Genomic DNA, 26,773 nt, shown 5'->3' with positions numbered 1-26,773 from the left:
AAAATAACAGATCTACAAGTTCACAACATGCAAATCTGTTATTCGCTGAATGATCGCCTATTATGACATGCCTAGAATAGGTACAGTACGACAGGATTCATGTGGTTCAGGACACATTGCAAGAAGGCATTTATCACCAAAGAAAGGCGACAAAAGCAAGAAGGTAGGACGATAGTGTTTTTATGAAGTTAATAAAGGAGTTTGTAGGCACTTTTTATTAACCCCACTAGTGGTAGGGCTCTGAGGATGACTTCTGGATGCACTGGATGGTCCGTCCATCCGTCCGTCCAACACTTAACACATTAATTGTGGCACTTATTAACCACTTAAGCCCTATTTTATGCTTCACCATATGATGGTGCTGCACGAACAATGTTAGTAAAAAAAGAAATAGCCCACGTACGAGCTCACAATGCTGGTTCATGTCCAGGGTTGCATTGCTCATGGGACGGCCTAACACGCTGTGCAACAACCTTTTTGAACAGGAGCACGCGCAGGCACATGCATAGATTTAAAGCGACTTTAAATTCACACCTCAACAAAGTTAACAAAGGCTGCCGACCGCCGGTTGTCACACCAGCATGAATTAACATAGGATTAACATAGGAATGAGCCTAGATGCATATCAATTGTTCATTGTGTGACCTGTAGTGTAGGTGTGAAGCGATGTGCGCGTTACGTCATAAAAAAGTGCAACCACTTTCCAATTCACCAATGCAACACTGTTCATGTCATGCGTTGAGCTTGTACCTGAATTTTCTATAATGAAATGCCCAAAACAGGGAAGCTGTTGAAACTCCAGATGGTCACCGGTCCATTCTAACATTCTGTCACACAGTGACTCAATGCCATACTTTGTATGATAAACCACAGCATAAATGAACAGTGAGTTGTGCCTAATAAACATTTCACAGGGTGTATTGTCCACCTGTTAGGGAAAGTAAAGGGCCTCTCAACTGGCTGGTTCAGGGGTTTTCTGTGCGGCTGCCATCATGCGCTCTCGGCCCCGCTGGAGTGTGTGCTCGCTAGGGCCCAGACGAATGATCTTCCCACTGCCGAGACACTCGTCTCCTTTGTAGAGCACTGCAAACTGGAGAGAGAGAGAGAGAGGTGAACTGGATAGTTAGGATAAAAACACACGCACACGCACGCATGCACAACAACTCTCATCCTTGTGGACAGGAGCCCAGAAAGACTGATAAGAAATATTGTTTTCAAAGAGCAGTGGCTTATGGGATACAAATACATTGGTGTCTAGTTTGAAGGCAGTAAAGAGGCATACAAATAACAGTACCCAGTGCAGTGTTTTTTAATGAGTTTGATCAGAACAGAATCTCCAATCAGCGCCGATTCCCAAGTAGTGTGAGTGTCCGTGTGTCAGCAACATTCCACTGACAATGTGCAAGTTTTAATGCATTAATGCCCATGACATCCACATCTCACCTGCCAAAAACAGACAACCTCCTACTTCCACTTTAATTGGAGAACCACTTCACAGGCGGACATGATGCAGAGGAGGTGGTGAAATAAAATGCAATGGTCTCTTTAGTGTCAGCTGTAACTATTCTGCTCATGTGAAACTAGCAAACCAATCAATTATGCTGCTGAATAAACATGTAGGATTATGCCATCAAACCACAGGCCATTGCGTATTACAGGTAGTAGCACTGTGTAATGTGTAACTAGTGGTCAGTCAATCAGGCAGGCCTTTTATCAAGAGGTTCTGAGAGATAAAGTTGAGCTGTGAGATAAAATTTTGATAACATTCAATCAAATGATGTAATGTAATGTTAAGATTATATTTTATTGAGACGCACTGACCACAACACATTTCAGCACTCACACAGTCTACTGCTGGATAATAATACTGGATGGCTTCTCATGGAATTCACTGTGCACCTTATGCTCCCCAGATGAAGACTGCTATTGGTTTTGGTGAACCAAATGGCCTTTCCTCTAGCACCACCCTTGGGCCAAACCTTCCCCTTGCACACAAGACATCTCAAAATCTAATGAGTAGATTAGGGTTGTGCGTGGCTACTCGACTAGTGTATTAGGCCCATGAACTGGACTAATATGCTTTAGTTTGAGTTATTTATGGGTCTATGTGCAATAACAAAGGATTATTATTATTCCCAGTGACACCTTTTTAATGCTTTATATGCTTATTCATAATATATTTTTTATATTTGTCTTCTCTCAGTTTTAACCTGTGCCCCCCTCTTTGTGTGTTGTGTTTTTAACTAACCTTACTGTATGCCTGTATGAGCTATGGGATATCTGAATGTACCTTCAGGGATAAATAAAGTATATATCTATCTATCTATCTATTAAACAGTGCTGCTCCTACCAATCGTTTACCAAATACTAGTCATTTAAACCATTGGTTCTCAAAATGGGGTCCAGGGACCCCCACAGATCGTTGCGGTTCCAGAGGCTCCAGAGCAACATGACCCCATGACCTATCTATCCTCCAGTCTCTGAGCGGCCACCCTCAGGCCAGAATATCAACTTTTCACAAGACATTTAACAATAATCTAATAAGCAGAGACCTTGGCCGTGGTAACTTCCAGGTTAGCGTAACAAAAACATGTCATCACTACAGTACAACAATAATATTGTTCTGTACTCTCATCACTACAGTACAACAATAATATTGTTCTGTACTCTCATCAATACAGTACAATAATAATATTGTTCTGTACTCTCATCCCTACAGTACAATAATAATATTGTTCTGTACTCTCATCACTACAGTACAACAACAATAATATTGTTCTGTACTCTCAGCCAGGCAGAGGAGTGCTTACCTGTCCAGGTGTGAGAGCTCTGATTGGCTGGGAGAGCATGATCCACACGGTGCCGTCCATGTTGAGGGTCACAGTGCAGGGGACTGGAAGGCAAAGTGTTAACTCTGTTACTATGACAACACAGCATTTAACCACTTGAACCCTATGGTCCAGGGGCAACAAGCTCAACGCATCGTGTTGTGAGCGTATGTAGGGTTTAAGTGATTAAAGCTACAATCCAGGAATTATTTGAATGAATAAAATGTTATTTTAACCAATCTGTCTGGTAGTATATATGTTAACCTTTTTAAAAAACCTTTTTAAGTTAGTCACAGAATATTTATCTCCAGTATGATCGATCCCCTGATGGTTGCTAATCACGGAGGGTTTCACTGTGCTTCCGTGAAAAAAAGAAAATGTCATCTTGATCTCCCGTTCGCTATACACCGTTGAAAATAGCATGTTTCGCCAACAATACATAGTAAAACACAGGAGCCGAGATACATACCGATTATTTTTTTAAACTTGATTTACGTGATTGGCAGTGAACGGTTGTATTTGCATTAACGTAGATCTACGTGATTGGCAGGGAATGTGTTAATACAATATAGTACTAGTACATCTGCAGTGTTGGAGGTGGTCTCACTACTTTTCCATTGAGACATTTAGATCCTGTTTTAGCCCAAAAAATATCCCTACCCTACCTTAAATGTATTATATATATTTTTTTCATCTAGGGACTCACCGAGAGGCATCTGGTGAATGAATCTAAAGTGACACTCCATCATCTGGGTCCTGATCAGCACAGGGGGCGGGTCCACCGCGAGCCAATGGAAACGTTCCGTCCGCACAGTGTCACGGAACAGTGCCGGGTGATTGGTGGCAGGACCCTGAGCGAGCGGAGGACAGAATAAACAAGATTACATCAACACGATCCTACTAATCATGATTCTGATCCAAATGTACGATTCTGATCCAAATCCTCAGTGTTAATTTATCCATATAAACTCTTTCTCACCACAAACACCTCTCCAGTAGTGATGTCTTTGTCCACTACGAACCAGGGTTCGCTCCTGCCTCCTATCCTGGCCCTCTGTCCCAGAGTCATAGTGAACCAGCCTGAATGTATGGACACAAATAACTAGACTACTTGCATTTGAATAAAGATCAATTATAGCAGTGGTTCTCAAAACCTTTTAATTTCAAGGACACCAAATTTGGTAAGCTTTAAGTCACAGACGATGGAACCATTTGTACAAAATAATAACTACATAGTCACAAACTCTTGTTCATACTTTTCATTGGTTAAATATTTATAAAACCCACAGACAGACTTAACCACTTTGAACCTGGCGTATTTATTTTGGGTGTGTCAGTCTAACCATATGTGTTAGCAAAAACAGCAGAGCCACAAGCTCACAAGTTTGCGATGTGACGTGTTCTAAGTTTGTAGGTCTGTTGTTTTACATACATACACACACACACACACACACACACACACACACACACACACACACACACACACACACACACACACACACACACACACACACACACACACACACACACACACACACACACACACACACACACACACACACACACACACACACACACACACATACATACATGAAAGTATAAAATAGGCCATAAATTTATGGGGGGGGAAACATAAAAAGATTAAATATAATTTTAAGTGGTTGTTACATGAACTGCTACTTTAAAATGGACCTATGATTTAATACAGAACTGAAAGAGCTGCAGCACCCTCTGGTGGACAAATCTGTGATATACACTGACAGACATACAGCTAGTTTCATTACAATAGTTTTATACTTTACTTCATTACAGGTATGAAATGAGAGTGGAGATAAATAATGCTTTCATGAATGTTCTCAGTGTTCATTTCTAGGGAATATTAAACGGTGAAATAACTAGGAGACTCGTTGCTGTCAAGTAGAAATCTATACATATTTCATATTTGTATGTGTTTTTTTTCTTTCCAGAAATGAATGCTCTATTTTATACTTCGTCATAGGACAGTGTCATGCAAAAGGAGCAAAAATAGCCGATCTAGAAGCCCACAACTCTTTTTTTGCTACTAAATTGTGGCCTATAATGACACACCCAAAGTCTCTCTGTAGGTGTTATACATATTGAAGCAATGAAAAGTATTATCAAGAGCTTGTGACTAAATAATAATAACTACATTGGACCCCCCCCCCCCCCATTTCCTGAAAAGTAATGGTTTTCGGACATGCAATGTTTCTAACCGACAGTGACAGAGTGTTGTACAATCAACACCTCAAGAAGAACATACTGTACCTTTATGTTGTCCCATTATCTCTCCATCCTCTATGGAGACAAAGTTCCCTGGCTTTGGTTCTAGGTACTGGCACCAGGAAATATGATTGAAAAAAAAGAAAAAGAAAAACAGCTCAATAAAGACACAGTTCCAAGTATTATTTTGGAGCGCCTGTCTCTTGAGTGAGTATGTCTTCAGTTGTATTAGACATTTATAAGGTGATTTAGTGCATGTGATGTTTAAATATGACATTATTTCTCACCTCCAGAATGAACTCTTCAAACTTCCTCTCTCCAATGAAACAGATGCCCATGCTCTGGAAACACATTCACATCAATCAAATGTAACGTTTCAATATCAATACATTGTTCAGCGTGTGTACAGTCTTTTTTTGTGTGCTTTGGCTAGTAGTTGGCTAGATTTCGTCGAATAAAACTATGACTAAAAATCTTCGGCGACTACCTTTTTTCACTGACAAAAACGAAATAAAAACTAAACTACGATGACTAAAACTAAGACTAAATATATTGCCAATTTCATCAACAAATAAAAACTAGACTAAACTGTTAGGGAGGGACTAAGGGAGGAGAAGAGATCCAGTAGAACTAAAAGACAAGTCATTTGATTTGGTTGCGCTGGGGTGTTGCGCCCGGAAAATAGCAGATCTACAAGCTCACAACGTGTCGCGCTGCGACGCGTTGTGAGCTTGTAGATCTGCTATTTTCAGCATGCAACCAAGAGTAAAATCTACGACGCCATCAAGGCACAGCCAAAATACATTATAGTCGACTAAATCAACTGTAGATTTAGTCGACTATAATCTTATGATATTTAGTCGACTAAAACTAGACTAAAACTAAAACAAAAACATTTCAGATGACTAAAATATGACTAAAACTAAATGGAATTTTATTCAAAAGACTATGACGAAAACTAAATCAAAATTTGCTGTCAAAATCAACACTGGCTTTGGCCAACCTCTTTCTTTTTGAGGACGTGATGGAAGCCTGCTTCTGCAGCCATCTTCTTCACAAAGTCCTTGGTGAGTCCAGCCAGAGGGAACATGGTCCGTCGCAGTGCGTCCTGGGAGATCTGGCTGAGAAAGAAGGTCTGGTCCTTCATCAGGTCTGCCCCCTTGTACAGCCTCACCGCTGGCAGGGAGAAATGTTCCAAAGAATAACATGTTTGACCCTTCAGGAAGCTACATGTTGTACTTCCTAAAATTACTATTCAATTTCTATTGATTGCAGGTGACTTTGATACAAAAGGCTTGTATAAATAAACACATGTGTGTTGCAAACGCGTTGCTGTCGGGCCAAAACCTTGTATCTTTCATATTTCATCTTTTTACGAGTTTCCTTTTCTTCATATATTAATGACCTACTTGTGGTTAAAAAGTGGTAAAGTCTGTGTGAGTTTTACAAATATTTAAACAACGAAAAATATTAACAAGAGCTTTGTAAATAATTACTACATTGGATCCATTGGAACACAGGTCCTTTTCCTGAAAAGTAACGGTTTTGGACAAACAAAATTTCCACCCGACAGTTAGTCCAGGTAAACTGGCATTTCACATCAAAGTAATTGTAACAGAATGTCTTTCACCATACATCATTTCTATGCAGTGTCTACTCTAGAACACCATACTAAAAGTCCTAAGAAATTCTAAACGCGAAAGTAAGTTTAATTCAATGCCATCGATAAGATGTCCAATTATTTTCAAAAAGACATATACAATGATGGTGAGTCCAGCTTTCGTTTGTCTGAGATTGCAATTGACCTCCAAACACATTTTGAGGTGAGAAATTCCCAAAACCCAAAAACATTTTAGACATTTTTGAACCAATATAACAGAACTACAGGCTGTTATTACCAGATACATAAATTCAATCTTTGTATGGTTTTCTGTCACTTGCCGCAAGTGTGAACAACACGTACGGTTTGTGATCTCAAAGCGATCCCTGAAGAGCGTGGTGGGAGGAGCCACGTGTTTCTGTTGGAAGGTGTCCTCGTCTTCCTGCGACGTCCTGGCATAGTGCCCCGTTGCCATGGCGTCAGCGTCTAAACAAACCACAGCAGCAGAGCTGAGCAATGTATTGAATTCTCCAGTATGACATATACTGTATATCTTTCATTTTATTGAACGATAAAGGACATCTACTGATTGACAATGTCAATAAAGTTGTTTGAAACAGACAGCACACCAGATTGAACATCAGATGCGTTGCCAATGCCATCATTGCAATTACCTTTCTCCATCGGGAGAGACTTAAAACTTATGGATTGTAACCTGTCACTTAATAGTGTGATCTGAGTAAATACAGACTTAAAATACATGGCTATACTGCACATTGTTGAATTGAGTAATGATTATGGAAAGAGTGACTGTTCCTGAGCACAAACAGCATATCAGTACATTCTACATTACTACATACCCAATGTGTTGACAGCATACTGGATGAAATGTTTGAATTTGATGTGCTTGTTGCATAGTATGTCTGGGTTAGGGGTCCTTCCCTTTTCATACTCCTTTAACAGGTTACTGGCAAAAGAGAATGTGGAGAAAACGGATTCAGATATAAATCAGACATTATATATAAAGACATTAGAATGTTGAACAGAAAGATTTACGTTAGAGCCCAACCGATCATCATCAGCGATTATGCTGACAATTTCTTTAACCTTTAAATATGTTTTTTAAATAGCCGATCTACAAGCTCACAACACGTTGCATTGTGACGCACTGTGAGCTTGTTGCTCGGCCGTTTAAAAAAATATTTGAAAAGGGCTAGTTTAGTTTAGTTAGTTAGATGTGTGTATTTTATATTTAATTGTTGGCTTGATCATTGTATAATTTAAGTTGAATGTACTTTTTATATATTGAAGTTTAATATACTACTTAATTTAAAGGTCTCAATTCAAAACATTATTTGAGTTTCTTTGTACATTATACATTATTATTATTATTATAAAGGCATGTTGAACAGAAAGACGTGTGTGTCTACCTAAACACTTCATTCCAGTATTCTTTGATGTACGACACTTGGTGGAAGGGGATGTCCAGAGATTGACACACTCTGTAGGCATCTTCACAGTCCTTATCTGATGTACAAACCCCCTTCTCATCCAGGGAGTCCCAATTCTTCATAAAAACTCCAGTTACATTATAACCTACATGTGGAAGAAAAGACACAGAAAGATGTTTTACTTACTGCATTGGACAGACCAACATATAATGTATGTCAGAGAAAACACTAAATATCGTGCCAGTTTCTCTAATAAAATACTATCTATACTAATATTCTTTTACATTGATTCTGCATCCTACTTGTATGCACTGTGGGTGGGCTGTGTAAGCTCAATACAATATTACATGTACAGAACGACTACAATGATTTGTCATTATTTTTTATGTTCTAATCTCCAGCTTATTTCACCAGCCTATTTGTCTGATCTTGTGTTCTCAACTCTGATTCACTAAGGTTGTCGACATTGCAGAATTACAAGAGTGCCCCAAACATCTCCAACAGCCTTTGTTGTCTCCGCCAGGCCGACAAGCCTTGCCCCCTGTGCGTCCGTCCGTCTGTCATTCTGTCTGTGAACAGCTAATCTCTGGCACCGTTGGCTTGAAGGCAGACACACACACTCCCTGGATGCCAGAGCAGAACCTCTGACCCAAACCTTTCACATGGGCTTGTTATAGCGCCACCAAGAGGCCGACTTATGTAAAACAAGGTTTTTGATATTTCTCCTTCAGATTTTATCCACATTTCACGCAAATCGGAAGACATGATCTCTATAGTCATATTCCATCCTGATTGGCTAAGATTGACATCTAAAGTTTGCAGGAGTGGCTCGTTTTGAACAAAATGACGCAAATCATGAACACAGCATCCGATTGCGGTGAAACTTTGCACACACATTCACACTACGTTGAGGAACAAATGCCACCCTTTTCAAATTGCCCTATTATAGCGCCACCAGGAGGCCAATTCTTACAAAACAATTTTTTTAATATTACTCCCACAAATGTTCAACATCACCCAATTCGGTACACATTATCTCTATAGTCAAGTGATCAAGACGGATCCGTCCGATTTTTCATATTCCATCCTGATTGGCAAATTCCGAACATTGCTGGCCCACAATAACCATGCCTGACCTGGCAGAGTCGGAGACCTGTGCTCCGAGGAGCACTTTTTCTAGTTATCACTGTATTAATACAAATAGATGAATGAAGTTTAGTTTATTGATTTAATATATTGACTCTATATACTTATGTATGACATGTCTGTGTCTCTAAGCTACTAAAGCTCGATGCAGGACAATTGTGTGAATATATTTTGTTATAATAATTTGTCAATTCAACATCCCTATTTAAATAATGAAGACTTATTGTATAGTGAAGTCTACCATTTATAAATTCCTGTCATCTAACTCCTTGGTTCTCAAAGAGGGGTCCGGGGACCCCCAGGTGTTCCCCAGCAAAATGTGTTAATATAGCATCACAATAATTCTAACCTTTTATACTTTGTCTATTAAAAAGTAGCAGATCTACAAGCTCATAGCGCGGCACCGAGTGCCGCACTATGAGCTTGTAGATCTGCTATTTTTGAAAGATCTTGAATATTTCTTTTAAAGCGAACATTTTAACACAAATCTTCGCTCCTGGGGGTCCCTGGCACAACATATTTTCAGATGGGGGTCCGCAGCCAAATATATATCAATTTGGGGGTCCCTGGCACGAAGAAGTTTGAGAAGCACAGATCTAAATCAGTGTTGTATGGGTGTAGTAGCACACAGCATGTGCAGACTTATGTTTTATTCTGTAACCTTATTTAATTTGCCACAGACAGTTAGACAGTCATGCAGTCACATATATATTAACATATTAACAGATATATGTTTTTATTCTGTAACCTTATTTAATTTGCCACAGACAGTTAGACAGTCATGCAATCACATATATATTAACATATTTAACAGATATATGTTTTTATTCTGTAACCTTATTTAATTTGCCACAGACAGTTAGACAGTCATGCAGTCACATATATAAACAGCCTGACTGACCATAAGACAGAGAGATTGGCTCATTTCATTGGTTAGGTCATTAATTTCATTGGTACAGACTGTTCTTGTAGTTTCTTACCTCTTCGTTTTAATAACAGAGCGGCCACAGAGCTGTCAACGCCTCCAGACATTGCACACACCACGTGTCTAATGATACCCATGTTTTCAGAAACTAATATCGTACAAATGTCTATATTTTAACTAGCAACAAACGCTAATAGTCATGAAACATTGAGTAACATTCGTGGAGGCTGCCATGGAGGCTGCCATGTTTGTAGTCCGTTCCGTTTCAGAATTAGGTCCGACCAGAAACAAGTGACAGTGGTTACAACGTTCCGGATGTTGCGGTGAAATGTGGATGTTGCGCTGCCTGTCTGGTGTAATAGTGAAAATAACTAGTAACTAAGTTTTTCAAAATAATTGTAGTGGAGTAAAAGTACAATATTTGCCTCTGAGATGAGGGATAGAAGTAAAAGTGTATCGTTTACCTACCCTTTGATGTTTTTGACCCAGGGAGAATGTTTGTTTGTAAAACATTCCATCGGGAATCGAAAAATAAATGAATGGAATCAAAAAGAGACAGAAAGTAACAAGAGAAAAACGATGTAAAATAAATCCGTTCATTAAAAAAAAACAGAAAATTATCTTGCGTGGGTTTCAGCTGGGCTCGTTCGTCGGATTTATGTCCCGCCTCCCAGCTCGTTCATTGGCCAGGAGTTTTGCTGTCACTCAAACCCTACCCGGTAGTAGGCTGGTGGTGGCGCGCACAGTGTAAACAAACAAACAGTGGAGACAAAAGCAGGGTCTCTCTCTCTCTCTCATCTCCGCGTAGAACCACTAGAGACAAATTTTTTTAAATAACAGAATTCTAAGATAATCATTTAAGTGTATACGGTGGGAAGTATGCCCAAAGTATGTTCATACCCTAACCCGAGGTGCTTCAACCAGCAGAAGACCAGTTCAAATTTCATATTTCACTCGCTGCCTCGAGACCCTGAACTCCTGAGGCTGTGGCTGACCGCTATGTCCATGAACGATGCGGAATCGCCCAGAACAACGTTACTCTCACGGGATGTCCGTGTGTGTGGAGAACACTTCTCTCCCGAGGACTACCGCGCCCCGACCAGAGGACAGCTCAAATCCAAACTTCTGAAATCTTTCGCTGTTCCGTTTACCTTTGTTGTCCCTGGAGGACTTCCAGAGACGACACAGCAGGTGAATGGAACAGCGAAACATTCCAGTGGAAGTGAGACAAACTGTGCGGTGGTAAGTTGGTGGATTTGTATTTTTTTTTGATCGACTTTATTCAAATTAAATGACAGTATATGACATGGTTGTTGAGCTCTCAGGGGACTAGAAACGTGAACACAGTTATTTGACAGTACTTGAGTACATGTACTTAGTTACTTTACACTGGTCTAATTATGACAGAATAATATTATATTATCTAAAAACCTTTTAGTCAACATTTTGCCTTTCATTTAGAATTCCTTTGACGATAGCAGTATACATATAGGTTTTATTATGAAGTCCACGACCGGAAGTCCTATTAATTTAAGTGTTGACAAATCTTAGCACTTCAGTAAACATCACGCAGCTGTCAGTCATACGCAAATAATAAGGTATGTGAGATTGCAAATCCATTTGAAACCAAAACACACCAATTCCCGTTTTACTGATTCACGTAGTGTTTCATTTAAATTGTTTATAAATGTGAATAATAAAGTTACACATTATGTGTAGCGGACGGTGGTCCCACCGTCCCACTAGCCTCACGTAACCTTTACAAAGCCTGGTTTCCATTTACTGTCTAGTGCTCAGATCTGGTCTAGAGCCCGCGCTGTGTCCGGTAATTTGCACTAATACATACATGCTTACAGACCGTTTCCGTTTCCCCTCTAGACCGGATGTGCAAACTGAAAAGTGAATGGTCACGGTGTAGGCAGCTGTCCACAAGTCTGGTCATTTATGTTAAGTTTCATAACAACTCTGTTGTGACAAGTATGAGCAAGATGATGATGTGGGATTTCATCAGCATTTTCTGAGTATATGTAAAATGTTGTTCTTATCAACCATAAACTATATTGTCAGTGGTTCTCTCAATGATGGGGACCCAGGCTGGGGGTACAGGGTCCTTGAAGGGGTTTGAGGGGATCTCAAGCTAACGTGTGCTAGTAAATGCAACTCGAGAACATTTCACAGTTTCACTGGCATTTCTATACAGCAGTGGTTCTCAACCTGTGGGTTGGGGCCCCAGATGACCGTGAAGTGACAGAAAGACATTTACTGCATCAGAAGAAATCAACAAACTATACTATAAAAACTATACTATAAAAACTGGTCAAACATTAGCCAAATTGTCAAATAATATAAGAGAGAGGTAAAAATTGTGAAAATTGCCGATCTACAAGCCGTTGTGAGCTTGTAGATCGGCTATTTTCAGTACATAGACAAGTAAAGGATTTCTGGACCAAATGACGCACCAAATCATGTTTGACTATAAAAACATTCTTAGTTTGGGGTCCCAGAGATACCTTTACTCATTAAATGGGGGCCACGCGGTCTAATGCATTATCAAATTGGGGGTCCTTGAAATAAGAAAAAACACTGAGAATGTGATGTGCTCTTACCAGATGGGGGCCCCAGTGTCTGCGGACAGCGTTACTCTGGAGCTGCTGAAAGCAGCCAGGGCCACGGTGAGGGCCAGTCCCCTGGGGGTCATCGAGACCCCCATGATCCCATGGAGCCAGACCACCCTGCCTCCCTGCGTCCCCTGCAACATCCACATCAAGCTGGAGAACCTGCAGAGAACTGGTACAACTACAAACCAATCATGTCAACATTATGAACCCCATGATGAATCCTAGTCATCACTATTCTGGGGCGAACATGTGGCAAAAATAGCAGATCTACAAACTCACAAATACGTTGCAAGCTTGTAGATCTACTATTTTTGGCTAAGAGATTTGATGTAATGGAGCAAAACCAAGGAGGCGGCCTGGGGTGAGCCAAGGGTAACTCTGGTTTAACGCTTTGTATTGTGAAGTTGTGGTTATTATGTATTTATTGTTTGTGTATTGTCTGTAACCTTTAGGAAGTGTCATTTTTTTGCAAGAATATAATTGTATGCTGCTGTGCTCCACCTATTTTTGACAACTGCATTGCGTTCCAGCACATTCTGAAATATGGAAACTATTGCTACTTGCCTGCTAATACAGTTTCTATGTTATGTGAACTTGGGTTAGTACGTGGGTTAGTTCTGCACGCCAATCCAAAGTTAATGCACTTGATGTTATAGCAATGAAGTCTTGAAACATTAATCAATTCTTAGTTCTGTAGTAGTATAGACTCATCTATCAGTCAACATACTGTATATGTATTGTGTTCATTAGTTTAATGATGCAGTGACTGCAGTGTGTATCTCTTTATTTTCTATATTTGACAGGCTCGTTTAAGATCCGGGGAGTGGCCAATCAGTTTGCCAGGAGAGAGAAAGGCGGCCACTTTGTCACCATGTCTGCAGGGAACTATGGGAAGTCTTTTGCGTACGCCTCAAAGCACTATGGGTCCAAAGGCAAAGTGGTGATGCCAGAAACCGCTCCAACATCCAGATCCACTCTCATACAGGTCAGGGGTTAGACTTGGTCTACTGGTAAAATGTAAACTGTGACAAACCTACTGTAGGTCATATCTACTAATATTATAAAATATTGTGGTATTGTACAAGTTTTACAAAGCTAGTGAGGTACAGATATGCTTATGTAGGTCAGTCGGTAGAGCACTAGCCTTTGGATCACTAGGTTCGGGGTACGACCCGGGCACCGCCAACTCAGTGTATGAGTAGCACGGCTTTGTTGTGCTCCACCTCAGCAATCTACCTCCCGTGTCCTTGGCTGGTAGCCTGGTACCTACAATAAGCCTCTGCGACCTATTTACTGTCACGTTTACACGTCAACTATTAAACTATTGAAATGTCCATGACAATTTAGTCATTTATCAGATGCTCACAGACATGGACCCTAGTCAACCAACATCAGGGTACCTACTAGAGGGCTAAGAAAACAAGCATGTGCTACAAAGTAAGTAAGTAGACCTCAAACCTGGCATGTATAAATAGGGTTATAATGAAAATCAATACAAATCTTAATGATTGATCGGTCAAAACAGGACAAAACCAAATCATACCATGACCTTAAAATCAAAGAGTGCACACTGCAGTTAAAAGAAGCGCCACTAGATGGCAGAAGGGTACTTAACAGCAACAGCTTGAGTTCCCTCACCTTCAAAAGCCACCAGAATTTGAATTGTATCCTATTATTTATTTTCACATTGTGACTTATATATTTTTTTAATTAAAGTATAAAAAATCTTAATTAAAGGTTGAATGAATTTGTGCTTGGCGGTTAATGGCAATTAACTTAAAGTTAACTCCTCAGAGTTTCGGGGTGGAGGTGGAGAGAGTGCCCACGTCGTGTCTGATGGATACGGTGAACCGCTGCGTTCAGGAGAACAACATGACTTTCCTCCACTCCTACGATGACCTAGATCTGATAGCAGGTCATGCCAGGTAGGTTCACTACAACCACAATCTCATACTGTTGGCCTCTGTGCAGCTCCACTGGAGCAGTTAGGGGTTCAGTGCCTTGCTCAAGGGCAGGTCAACAGTGTTGAGAGGGAAGGGAGACAGTGTCGGTCATTCGCTACCTCACACAGATTGTTCCTGCTGGTCCGGAGGATTGAATTGGGAACCTTTCGGCTACTCTAACCTTTTTAGGCCACTGCTACCCTACATGTTTGTTTCTTAAAACTGTTGTGTGTTAAAGCTCTTTTCAACAAGTTGAAGCAATGTCACACTTGAGGTCAGAGCATGTGAGCGGAGTGGAGCGAGAGCAGAGCGTGGAGCTGGTTTATAAAAAGGTTGGAGCGCTACTCGGAGCGAGGACCGCCTGCCGCTCCAAGCCGCTCCGGCGGGGGCCGCGCACCGAATGTTTGAGCATGCCCGGTCGCACGGACTCAGACACACAGACATCCAGCAGTGCACAGCGCACGTCCTTGATCAAGATTTCATTCAAATTTCTACTTTTTTACTGTTGAGCGGCCCGGTTTGAGCAGAGCATGGAGCGAGAGCAAAATCAACATGAGCGACGGGGAGCAGAGCGCGGGGGGGGGTCAACATGAGCGAATAGCGAGCGTGAAACCAGCCCCCTGGAGCGCCGAGCGGCATTTCCACCCGCTCCGCTCACATGCTCTGCTTGAGGTCATACTGTATACAGCAGGGGTCTTCAACTTTTTTCAGGCCAAGGACCCCTTAGCTGAGAGAGAGATGAACCAGGGACCCCCACTATATACTGTATAAAATGATGTTGCAGATTGAGCTTATTCATAGATTATATAGATAGCTTCATAGACTTGTTAGACAGCACTATCATCAGTGTTGAGTAAATTAACGTTTTTTTGTTTATTTCAGACATTTAACCATTTAAACCCTCAATACTTAGTAAACGTGACCTTTGGCTCTGTACTTGGTTTGCTCCTTTTTCCCTCTACACTGCTAGGGTTCAAGTGGTTAATGTAAAAAAAAAAACTCTGAAGACCCCTGGTATACAGTATCAGCACAGCTGTGATTCCGTCATAGAAGATAATCACGGCAGTGCTGATATACAACATATACTGTATGTAAATTATACAGGCGGGTGACAAATTAAAGGAAAACCCAACAGTGATATGTTACAGTAAATTGTTCCAGTGTTATTGCGAACGCGGGAGGAGGCGCGGCAAAGCCGCGCCTCCGACCAAGTGGAGCTTACTATGTAACCCTGCTTGGGTTGTGTCTCTGAGTCTCTGTGTCTCTGTGTCTCTGTGTGCACTGCCTGTGTGCAGCTCCTCTGAGATAAGTAAATGTCCAATTTACACGTACCATACATCAAATGAAAGGTCTTTGAAAACTGAACACACCTGTCAAGGTTGCGTTTAAGCCCACCCCTTCCCCCGGAAGCCACGCCCCGGAGAAGGTTCCTAAAAACTCCCCATTGAAACCCCATGTTAAATGAAAAGTGCCCGAATCGCTCCGAAACTTTTTCTACCCCCCCTAAGTGGGGGTCTACGAACAAATACTTCGGGCTCGGATTTTGGCTCCGCCCCCCGGAAGTGGGTGAAACAGGCACTTCAAACACTTTGTTGAATTGTTCAAAAACATTCCAAGTTTTTTTTTTGTGAATTTGTATTTTTCTAAGATGCTCCTTTTAACGCAGATTAAAAAAAAAAAATGTATTGGTTACTTTTTTTTCAATATTTTTTTTCAATATTTTTTTTCTTTTTTTGCGTTCGCTTACCGCGTTCGCGCGTCTTACTTGTACTGTAGATCAGCACTCCTGAAATGCCTCTTGTTCAGTCAAATTACTCAACTTGAACGTAACTCTTGTAAAGCTTAGATTTAGAAAAGTATTAAAATGATGTGAAAATAAAACTCTGTGTCGATATGTATCGTATCGTTAGGTTGTAGGCAATCCCCAGCCTTGGAGAAGATGTGTGTGCCTGATGTAGTGGTGGTGTGTGGTGATAAATGTGTGTGTCCAGTCTAGGCTTTGAGGTTCTGGAGAAGATGGGTGAACCTGATGTAGTCGTGGTGTGTTGTGGAGGTGGAGGCCTGCTGGCTGGTGTTGCTGCAGCTATCAAACTGTCAGGCTGTCATCAGACCAGGATCTATGGAGTAGAACCAGAAGGAGGTACAATAATACATAATACTACGCTCACTCAGTATATTTAAAATTATTATGCATTTGTTGATAAAGGTGTTGTGAGGGATTCGGATGATTTAATGTGTCGAAATGTTCTATTTTGATACAGCGTGCACCATGTACAGAAGCTTCATTGAGAATCAGCCAGTGGGTATGGACACCAAAAGCATCGCCTCAGGACTAGCACCACCTTTTGCAGGTACCTGTATTACCTTTGTCTGCAGTGGAAGTGATTGGTGAAGTACTTATGTCTCTCTGTCTCTCTCAAAAACAATAAAAAAAAACACACCTGTGATATCACAGGACTATGACTTTTTATAGTGTGGTCCAGCCATCTTTAAGAGGGTCGGTCTGTGTATCTGTCTGTGTTAATCTCGTAAACCGCTGGACCGATCAGTGCCAAATATCTTGTGCACAATGGCAGTAGGGCCACAGAAGTACCTCCATTATTGTTTTTCACATACCCCGGCCCGGGCCCAAAGGCCTTGTCAAACTCGCACGGGCGTCCGTACGCCTAGCCCCGGTCCAGGCATGGCTCGGTGGCCGTTCGCAGCCATCGCAGAATCCCGCAATCGCCCCTCAGGTCCTGCCTCGTCGCTCCGCTCTCTCGGGGGCGGCGGGTCCGTGGGCCTTCTGGTGGCGGCGACGACGCAGGCTTATCCCGAAGTTACAGATCTGACTTGCCGACTTCCCTTACCCGCCTTGTTCTAACATGCCAGAGGCTGTTCACCTTGGAGACCTGCTGCGGTTATGGGTACGGCCTGGCGCGAGATTTACACCTTCTGGCCCGGATTTTCAAGGGCCGGCGAGAGCTCACCGGACGTCGCCGGAACCGCGACACTTTCTGTTTTACACTTTTCACTTTATGATGGAAGTCAATGGGCCTGTGATCGCACTGAAACCTTGCCCAAATTTGACATCTATGATGTCATAGACGACTGACATCATAGATGACTAATATCACACCATCCGCACTCATGAACAACGTTTAAAAGTCTTTATTGCAAATTGTTGTCCTTTCCTCATCGGGGTGGTGGGATCCGTGCTAGGGATTTTTGCTGTGCCCCCCCGATAACTCCCCTATTTCTGAAGCTTTACCACTTGATCTTTTTATTTTTTACTTTTAGTTTTATTGTTTTTGTTTTCTGTCTTTTGCTTCTGATTGGTATATTCAGAAACCGGCACATTTTCAGTGACGTCATCATTTGCAAATATTTTGTCACCATTGCTAAAAGTCCTTCACTTCATTCATAGTTTGTGTGTTTTACCCAGGCGCCATCCCCTATGAGCTGTGTAAACGCTTCGTGGAGGCCATCGTCCTGGTGAGCGACGAAGAGCTCAAGACGGCGGTGTCCACACTCTACAAGTCAGGTCTAGTGGTAGAACCGTCAGGTTCTGCTGCGTTCGCTGCCATCGTTAACAACAAGATACCCAACATGGAGAACAAGAATGTAGTGTGCATCCTCAGCGGAGGGAACATTGGCAAAGATGAACTCACTAATTTCCCTGATTGACAAACATACATAGTGCTTATATTCACCTATCTGCCTTTTATGTTTTTATGTACCTTATCCTAGTTTAATAGCAGAAATTATTTTTCTATCATATCCTGTGTATTGGTTAACATGGTTAATCTATGAACGAACACAACAGACAGTAGACTAATATACTATACATTAGACGTGGCATCCATTCTGACAGTAGACTAATATACTATACATTAGACGTGGCATCCATTCTGACAGTAGACTAATATACTATACATTAGACGTAGCATCCATTCAGACAGTATAGACTAATATACTATACATTAGACGTAGCATCCATTCAGACAGTATAGACTAATATACTATACATTAGACGTGGCTGACAGTAGATTATACATTATACGCGATCCATTCAGACAGTGCACTGTACATTAGACCATTGGTTCTCAAAGTGGGGTCCAGGGACCCCCAGGGGTCCTTGAGGGAGTTCCAGGGGGTCCCCAGCTAAATGATGGATAGTTAGGAACCAAATGGACCCTTATGGGTCTGTAACTCTGAGAGTGTACAAATGGAACCAAGTGGACCCTGACAAGTCCATTTGGTTCCATTTTACAATATAAATTGGGGTCCCAGCGATAGAGATGCCATTAAATGGGGGTCCGTAGCCTAATGCATGTCAAACTGGGGGTCCTTGAAATTAAAATGGTTGAGAATCACTGCTAGAGCCGTAAAAATCTTCTCTTATGGGGGTCCGTAGCTGGCATATCTTTTCAAATGGGGGTCCGCGGGCTAATAAGTGTCAATTTGGGGGTCCTTGACATGAAAAGGTTTGAGAACCACTGCATTAGACACAACGATCATTCTGTTCTACCCTCAGCTTATTACTGTAGTATTGTTTTACACACAGTAACCACCATCCACAGTGGAAATGTACAGTATGTGAAGTCAATACTGAGCCCTGTTTTCTTGGATTTTATTCATTTTGGCCTACCTCTGTTCTTTGAGTGTGCCTTTCTTTGTTTTAATTCTCTTATATTGCACCCACAACAAGTGTCATTTTATTGTATGCTCTTAATTCAAAGATTGACTGAATTAACAGTTATGCTTTATGTTCATGTTAGAAGTTTAGTAAACATTACTTGTGTTTTAATTTGAAGGAGACTGTCAGACTGATGATTCACCTTTATTTTGAAACATTGTAAGATTGACAAACCGGAACACATTATACAGTAGACTGTACAATAGACATGACATCCATTCAGGCACTTGACAGACAGTATTCTATACATTAGACACAACATGCATCCATCCTTTGGGAACTGAATAGACCTCAATGAAGGTTTCCTCATTCACACAATACACAATACATTAGACACGACATCCAGTCAGACAGGAGGCTATACATATATCCCTCTATCACAACTAACTCTAAATGTAATGAGTTTAAATGTGTGTACCAATGTGCACCTGTAAAACTGTCAAATATTAACAAAGTTCTGCTTCTTCTGAATGGGGAGAACCAATAAGCCATTCAATGAAGATTGTGTTCATGTTATTTGTTTTCGAGAATTAAACTGACTAATCATTGTGTAGAAGAATAAATCCCATGTGGACTGTCTTAAAATAATAATTGGTGCTAATAGTGCTTCAAAGGGGGCATGCACATCAAATACCATATCAGTATATTAACTAAAGAACAGGGAAAACTGTTGCGCCATTCTTTGTCCTTTGGTTAGGGTTGGTCTCAAAAACAGGAAAACTGTCAGAAAAAGACTTGCTCACTGCATAAAAATGAAGGAAAATTCCTTAGACAGACTTAAGAAAATATACTTTATTTTATATAATGCTTGTTCGGTGCTCATAGTGATTTAAAAAAGCACTATGAGCATTATAGCACTGACGAAGGTCTAAGGACTGAAACGTTTGCTTTTTTAAATCAGTATGAGCACGAGCACGCTATGAGCATTATAGAAAATAAAGTATATTTTCTTAAGTCTGTCTAAGGAGTTTTCCTTAATTTTTCTGCCAGTTTTCCAATATATTAACTATTTTGAGGGTGGTCCAAATGGATCCTTGCATCTCCTAAACCTGAGAATACATATCATGTAACCAAGTTTGGTTACATCTGTACATTCTAAGTGTAAGAGTTAAGGAGGTCCTTGAAATTAAAAAATGTGAGAACCATGGGATAAAGAGGAACATGCCCGCAGTGAGCGGGTATCAACATTTAACCTCTTGTATAAAATACATTTGCCTCTTTGTTCTTGTCCAATGTGTGAAGAGAAAAACAACTCAACCACATACAATAGATGAAAAACATACCTAACATGTATGTGTCCAGCATTTTCAGCAAAACTGATTGATTTGATTTTCTGTATGACATAAATTTAACAGTTGCTACAAAGTTGTACACTGTATGCGAGAGATTCATTGCAAGAGATTGGACATGATTCACGTTGACACTTTGTAGCCTGTAATTTGTTAACAGATTATGTCATTGTGACACATAAAAGACAAGAATATGATAAATAATCACTTAATTCCACAGTCCACACCCTCTTCTTCTGAAGAACCTGTAGAAATGTAACAGTAGCTACAAAGTTGTACACTGTATGCGAGAGATTCATTGCAAGAGATTGGACATGATTCACGTTGACACTTTGTAGCCTGTAATTTGTTAACAGATTATGTCATTGTGACACAAAAGATAAGAATATGATAAATAATCACTTACTTCCACAGTCCACACCCTCTTCTTCTGAAGAACCTGTAGAATGCGTTTCACTTTGCAGGTTGCAGATCCGCTCTGGGTCTACAGCAGATATTGCAGCAGACACGGAAACATTCAGTACATGCACATCAGTGGGATCAATACCATTTTCGGGTTTCTGATCCAAACAGGGATGACATAGCTTCCACTACCACCATCAAAAGGATAAAGTGAAACTGGATAGGTCACACCCTTATAGGAACGACACAAATAACATCACGTCCTTGTCCTGAATACAAATTGTCGCTTTATCGCCACATAATATTCACATTCTGTGTGACTCAAGTCTGCAAAATATGCACATAAGATATGTAAAAAAAAGAATGGGCTGATTGCCATGCCATGCCACTTGTATTCATACTCCCAGGGAACATTGACTGACCCCATGACCCCTTTACTCTAGCGCCAGCCATATGCGCCAAATCGCCATGTTTTTTTTGCAAATATACAATACAATATACATATATATATATATATAAAAATACTTTCATGTGTAAAAACGTACTGTTTTTCTGTAAAAGCATGGCATTAATGTTTCCAGCTTCAAGGACTGCTAGAGCAACCAATTCATCAAATTGTAACTAGAAAATGACTTCAGCCAGCCATAGACATAGCTCTGTTGTCTGGCTCTGATACCAACACTACTCAGTGCTTGCAGGGAATCAATAGACCCCTTAACAGACGACGTCACACTGATAAGAACCAGTATGCACGCGCAGGCCGCCACCAAATGAACCCCATTCTGTCAGGTCTCGCTAGGACGCGCCTCACTAGCCAACACACAAGAGGAGGTTGAATGAACTGAAACCAGCGAAACCCCGAAACAATATGGAATTGATTGCATGAAACAATCACCTGTGCGTGCAGTCTCAATGTTGGTAAACAAATAGTCCTCTGCTGGAGAGATGGGGATGTTGCACTAAATACACCTGATTTCCAAGCATCTTCCAGTGTGACTGAAGGTTAGACCGTCTAAAACCAGAAAAGTTCTGCATCTCCAGGACTTTAGACATTTGAACACAGACTCATTTAGACACATTACCCCATTCAACAGAAGACATGGCATAGGGTCTATCAGGTAAACATCAAACCTATCTGTCTCTAAACTAACTAAGTAGCCTAATGTTGTGGTCAAGAAAACAGTAGGCTATATGTCTATCTACATAACCAAGGTGGTGAAGTGAGTGCTGGGGGGGGTAAGGTAGCCCCATCTGTGACATAACCCATCGCTGTAGCAGTGTTCATTTTGACAGCAAAATTTAGTTTTAGTCATAGTCTTTTGAATAGAATTCTGTTTAGTTTTAGTCATATTGTAGTCACCTAAAATGTTTACTTTTAGTCTAGTTATAGTTGACTAAATATCATAAGATTTTAGTCGACTAAATTCACAGTTGATTTAGTCGACTATTGTCAATATATTTAGTCATAGTTTTTGTCATCATAGCTTAGTTACGGGGCCAGAGCTCAGCTCTGGACCTGTTTTAATGTTCCCCTCTTTTTTCTTCTCCCACTTTTGGCAGTTCTGGCTGAACCGTGCATACGCTTTTTACGAAACTTGGCCATATGGTAGATGGTCATGAAAAACTATCAAGAAATAATTCTCACAAACTTTCGTCAAAAGGTGGCGCTATAGCAAAATGCCAACTTTGAACAGGTACAACTCATGCCCTGTTTGACCTACAGCCATGAAACTTCAATATACATATGCGTCTACTCATGATCAACAACTTTCACACTCTGACTTTTGACCTCTGACCTTTAGATCTCCCAACATTTTGAATTATATGAAAAACGGTTCAAACCTATCTCCTCCTGGGATTTTTGAGTAATCTGCACGAAACGTTTTACACATGAACTTTGGACCTATGCCGACAAACATGTGCAAAAGATTTTCCATAAGTGAAAAAATTAAGCTTTAATGAGCCAATGAATATTGCAGTTTTATGACAATTATTCATCTGCCCCTAACATATACATGCAGACTCACATTTCTTTGAAACTTTGCGGTAATGTTGAGGGTCATTCCAAATATCACTGAAACCAATCTTACTCCAATTGGTCAAAGGGGGGCGCTATAGCAATTTTTTTTAAATGCAAACTTTAAACAGGCAAAAGTCATGCCTCGTTTGGCCGACAGCCATTAAACCTGCTTACACATGTGCCTTGACTCATGAGGAACACATGTATCACGTTGACCAGTAAGCTCCGCCCTTAGATTGTCTGCAATTTTGAGCAGTTTGAAAAACACTTAAACCCAGGATTTTTCAGCTATTTGCGTGAAACTGTATCATCTGAGTGATCTCCTTTTTCACAGGTTCTTGTCTGTTGGTCCAATGGCTTCTCCCTTAAACGTGTGCCTCACAACCTGAAGGTTGCCAGTTCAAGCCTCACTTGATACGGATTTGATTAAAGTTGCATTGCACACAACATGATTGTGTCAATTAATACATGTGCAATTGTTAAACATAACCTGAAATACTTATTTGAGAGGGTATGTTTTTGCAATGTATGACATACTTCATTCTGAAAATAGCCGATCTACAATCTCAATACTTTTCAGATAGCAACGTGTTTCTGAGCTTGTAGATCGACTGCTTTCACTGGTTCACTTTTATCTTCAACAGACAACCTCAGCCTGGACAAGGCTATAGCACTATAGGTAGTGTTGCAGCCCGTCAATCCGAAGGTTGAGGATTCGATTCCTGTTAATGGCAATAGGTTGACACGTCCAATCAATCCATTCTGCTTCAATCTATTGTTTCCATGTCTCTCTCTCTTCAATCTATTCCGTTTCCATGTCTCTCTCTCCGCCCTTAGATTGTCCGCAATTTTGAGCAGTTTGAAAAACACTTAAACCCAGGATTTTTCAGTTATTTGCGTGAAATGGTATCATCTGTCTGACCTCCGTTTTCACTGGATCAGGTCTGTTGGTCCAATGGCTTCCCGCTTAAGTGAATGTTTCACAACACCAAGGTTGCCGGTTCAAGGCTCACTTGGTGGAGACTTCATTTAAAGTGCATTGCAAACAACAAGACTGTATTAATGAATACATATGCAATTGATAAAGATAACATGAAATGCTTATCTGAGAAGGTCTGTTTTTGCAATGTATGACATGCTTCATTCTGAAAATAGCCGATCTACAATCTCAAAACTTTTCAGATAGCAACGTGTTTCTGAGCTTGTAGATCGGCTGCTTTCACTGGTTCAGTTTTATCTTCAACAGACAACCTCAGCCTGGTCAAAGCTATAGCACTATAGGTAGTGTTGCAGCCTGTCAATCCAAAGGTTGAGAGTTCGATTCCTGTTAATGGCAATAGGTTGACACGTCCAATCAATCCATTCTGCTTCCATCTTTCTCTCTCTTCAATCTATTGTTTCCATGTCTCTCTCTCTCTCAATTAATGCATGTGCAACTGTTAAAGGTAACATGAAATGCTTCTTGGAGAGTATGTTTTTGCAATGTATGACAAACTTCATTGTGAAAATAGCCGATCTACAATCTCACAACTTTTCAGATAGCAACGTTTTGTGAGCTTGTAGATCGGCTACTTTCACTAGTTTTCGTTCCGAGGAGACACAAAAATGCCTTTATTGGTAAATGGTTTGTGAACCAGTGATCTAGAGTAGTTCGGGACACAGAGGCTTGGTTCATAATGGACGGAAATACTTATAAATATCAACAGACACTACCAGTAATTGTGTCAATTAATACATATGCAATTGATAAAGATAACCTGAAATGCTTATTTGAGAGGGTATGAAGTATGTATGACATACTTCATTCTGAAAATAGCCGATCTACAATCTCAAAACCTTTCAGATAGCAACGTTCTTTCTGAGCTTGTAGATCGGCTGCTTTCACTGGTTCACTTTTATCTTCAACAGACAACCTCAGCCTGGACAAAGCTATAGCACTATAGGTAGTGTTGCAGCCTGTCAATTCAAAGGTTGATGGTTCGATTCCTGTTAATGGCAATAGGTTGAGATGTCCAATCAATCCATTCTGCTTCCATCTCTCTCTCTTCAATCTATTATGTTTCCGTGTCTCTCTCTCTTCAATCTAGTCCGTTTCCATGTCTCTCTCTCTCTCTCTCTCTCTCTCTCTCTCTCTCTCTCTCTCTCTCATCATCATGTAGATCGGCTACTTTCACTGGTTTCTGTTCCGAGGAGACATACAATTTCTCTATCGGTAGATGGTTAGGGAACCAGTGATCTAGAGTAGTTAGCGAAACAAAGGCCTGGTCCATGAGGGACGGAAAGACTTATATATATCAACAGACACTATCAGGACTATCATATCTCTAGCTCAATGAGAAGAAAGGCAGCCTATGAGTCCGGAGGTTACCGGTTCGATCCCTGTCCCCGACAATGTGTTGAGGCGATCATGATGATCTGTCTCTCTCTCTTCAATCTATTCAGTTTCCATCTTTCTCTCTCTCTCCAGTTTCCATGTCTCTCTCTCTCTCTCCATCTCCAGTTTCCTTGTCTCTCTCTCTCTTCAATCTATTCAGTCTCCATGTCTCTCTCTCTCTCTTTCACTGGCCCCGTGTTATCGCTGCTTGCAGCTATATTTTATATTTAGTTTTCGTCAGTGAAAAAAGGTAGTCGACGAATATTCTTCGTCATAGTTTCAGTTCACGAAATCAACACTGCGCTGTAGCTCGAGTCTGGAGCTACAGTGATGGGAGAGCTCACAGACCCCCATCTGTGACCTGAGATAGATGGGGGCAGAGGCATCATTTCAGAAAAAAATAGGAGGCAAAAAAAAGCTAGTAAACTAAAAAAGTAAAATACTTTTAACCAGTTTAAACCCCATGCATGTACTTTGTTGACCGGAGTCCCCCATGAGTTTATACTAGGTCCCCTCCTTTTGGCCAAATAGGCTATATTTTCTGAAGATATATATATATAGCCAATATACAACACGCCACATTGTGATTGTATGGTTGCGGACAAGAAAACACTGTGGATTGAGATGCACTCAGTCAGCTCTGATCTAAAATCAGACAAGATCTAAAAAAAAGTGCTGGGGAAAATATTTATAAAAGGAACATAATTTGAGGTTAATGCGACGGTCACCAGAGATTTCGACCCAGGACAATTCGCCCAGCCGCGAATTTGAGTCAGCTCGACCCACATTTACCGGGTCGAATTATCTGTGTAACCCCTAGAGGGTAGTAGAGTACAAGGTGACGGTGGTGAGGTCCTGAAGGTACAAGGTGACGGTGAGGTCCTGAGTATATTTAAGAGTAAATATTGTAAGCATGCTCCCCCAGTTGCATACTTTTTTTTAAAGAAGTTTTTTTGTAAACCTTCTTTTCTAAATGAAATAATAATGTATGCCTTACAGCTCCGCGGAGCTGCCGGCGGCGCCAGCTTTGGGAGTGTGCTGCGTTTGTGTAACGCAGTCCCCAACAATATTATTTACGATTCTGTGCCTATCGGTACATAACTCGGACGGCGCTTAGTCGAATAGCAGACCATCGGCCGGTCGTCGCGGGCACTCGCGCCTGGAGGCGCTCGGGCGCGACTCCTTGGCCTCAAGGTCTGCTGATTCGGCGCGCCTCCGTCATGGTCCAAAACTATACTTTATCTCAATGGCTGTGCTT

The 26,773-nt window shown here is 41.0% G+C and overlaps 2 protein-coding genes across 2 annotated transcripts; one reads left to right on the top strand and one right to left on the bottom strand.

Annotated features, from left to right (window-relative positions):
* Positions 1–200: 200 nt before the first annotated feature.
* Positions 201–10,417, bottom strand: trmu (tRNA 5-methylaminomethyl-2-thiouridylate methyltransferase). Its single transcript, XM_080421351.1, has 11 exons — positions 10,247–10,417; positions 8,100–8,265; positions 7,530–7,636; positions 7,033–7,155; positions 6,073–6,245; positions 5,357–5,410; positions 5,115–5,181; positions 3,808–3,908; positions 3,535–3,679; positions 2,811–2,893; positions 201–1,090 (listed from the first exon to the last, which is right to left on the bottom strand). Exons 1-11 carry the CDS (start codon positions 10,326–10,328, stop codon positions 953–955), a joined length of 1,239 nt encoding a protein of 412 aa, XP_080277477.1. The 5' UTR covers positions 10,329–10,417; the 3' UTR covers positions 201–952.
* A 405-nt stretch (positions 10,418–10,822) lies between these two features.
* Positions 10,823–19,993, top strand: LOC308079887 (phenylserine dehydratase-like). Its single transcript, XM_080421507.1, has 7 exons — positions 10,823–11,433; positions 12,801–12,981; positions 13,613–13,794; positions 14,604–14,734; positions 16,744–16,892; positions 17,014–17,103; positions 18,177–19,993. Exons 1-7 carry the CDS (start codon positions 11,071–11,073, stop codon positions 18,416–18,418), a joined length of 1,338 nt encoding a protein of 445 aa, XP_080277633.1. The 5' UTR covers positions 10,823–11,070; the 3' UTR covers positions 18,419–19,993.
* Positions 19,994–26,773: the final 6,780 nt, after the last annotated feature.

Source organism: Gymnoscopelus braueri (genome assembly GCF_963280865.1).
Source record: "Gymnoscopelus braueri genome assembly, chromosome: 23".
Lineage (NCBI taxonomy): Eukaryota > Metazoa > Chordata > Actinopteri > Myctophiformes > Myctophidae > Gymnoscopelus > Gymnoscopelus braueri.
Note: the sequence above shows the minus strand (reverse complement) of the source record. Positions and strands in the feature narration are given on the sequence as shown.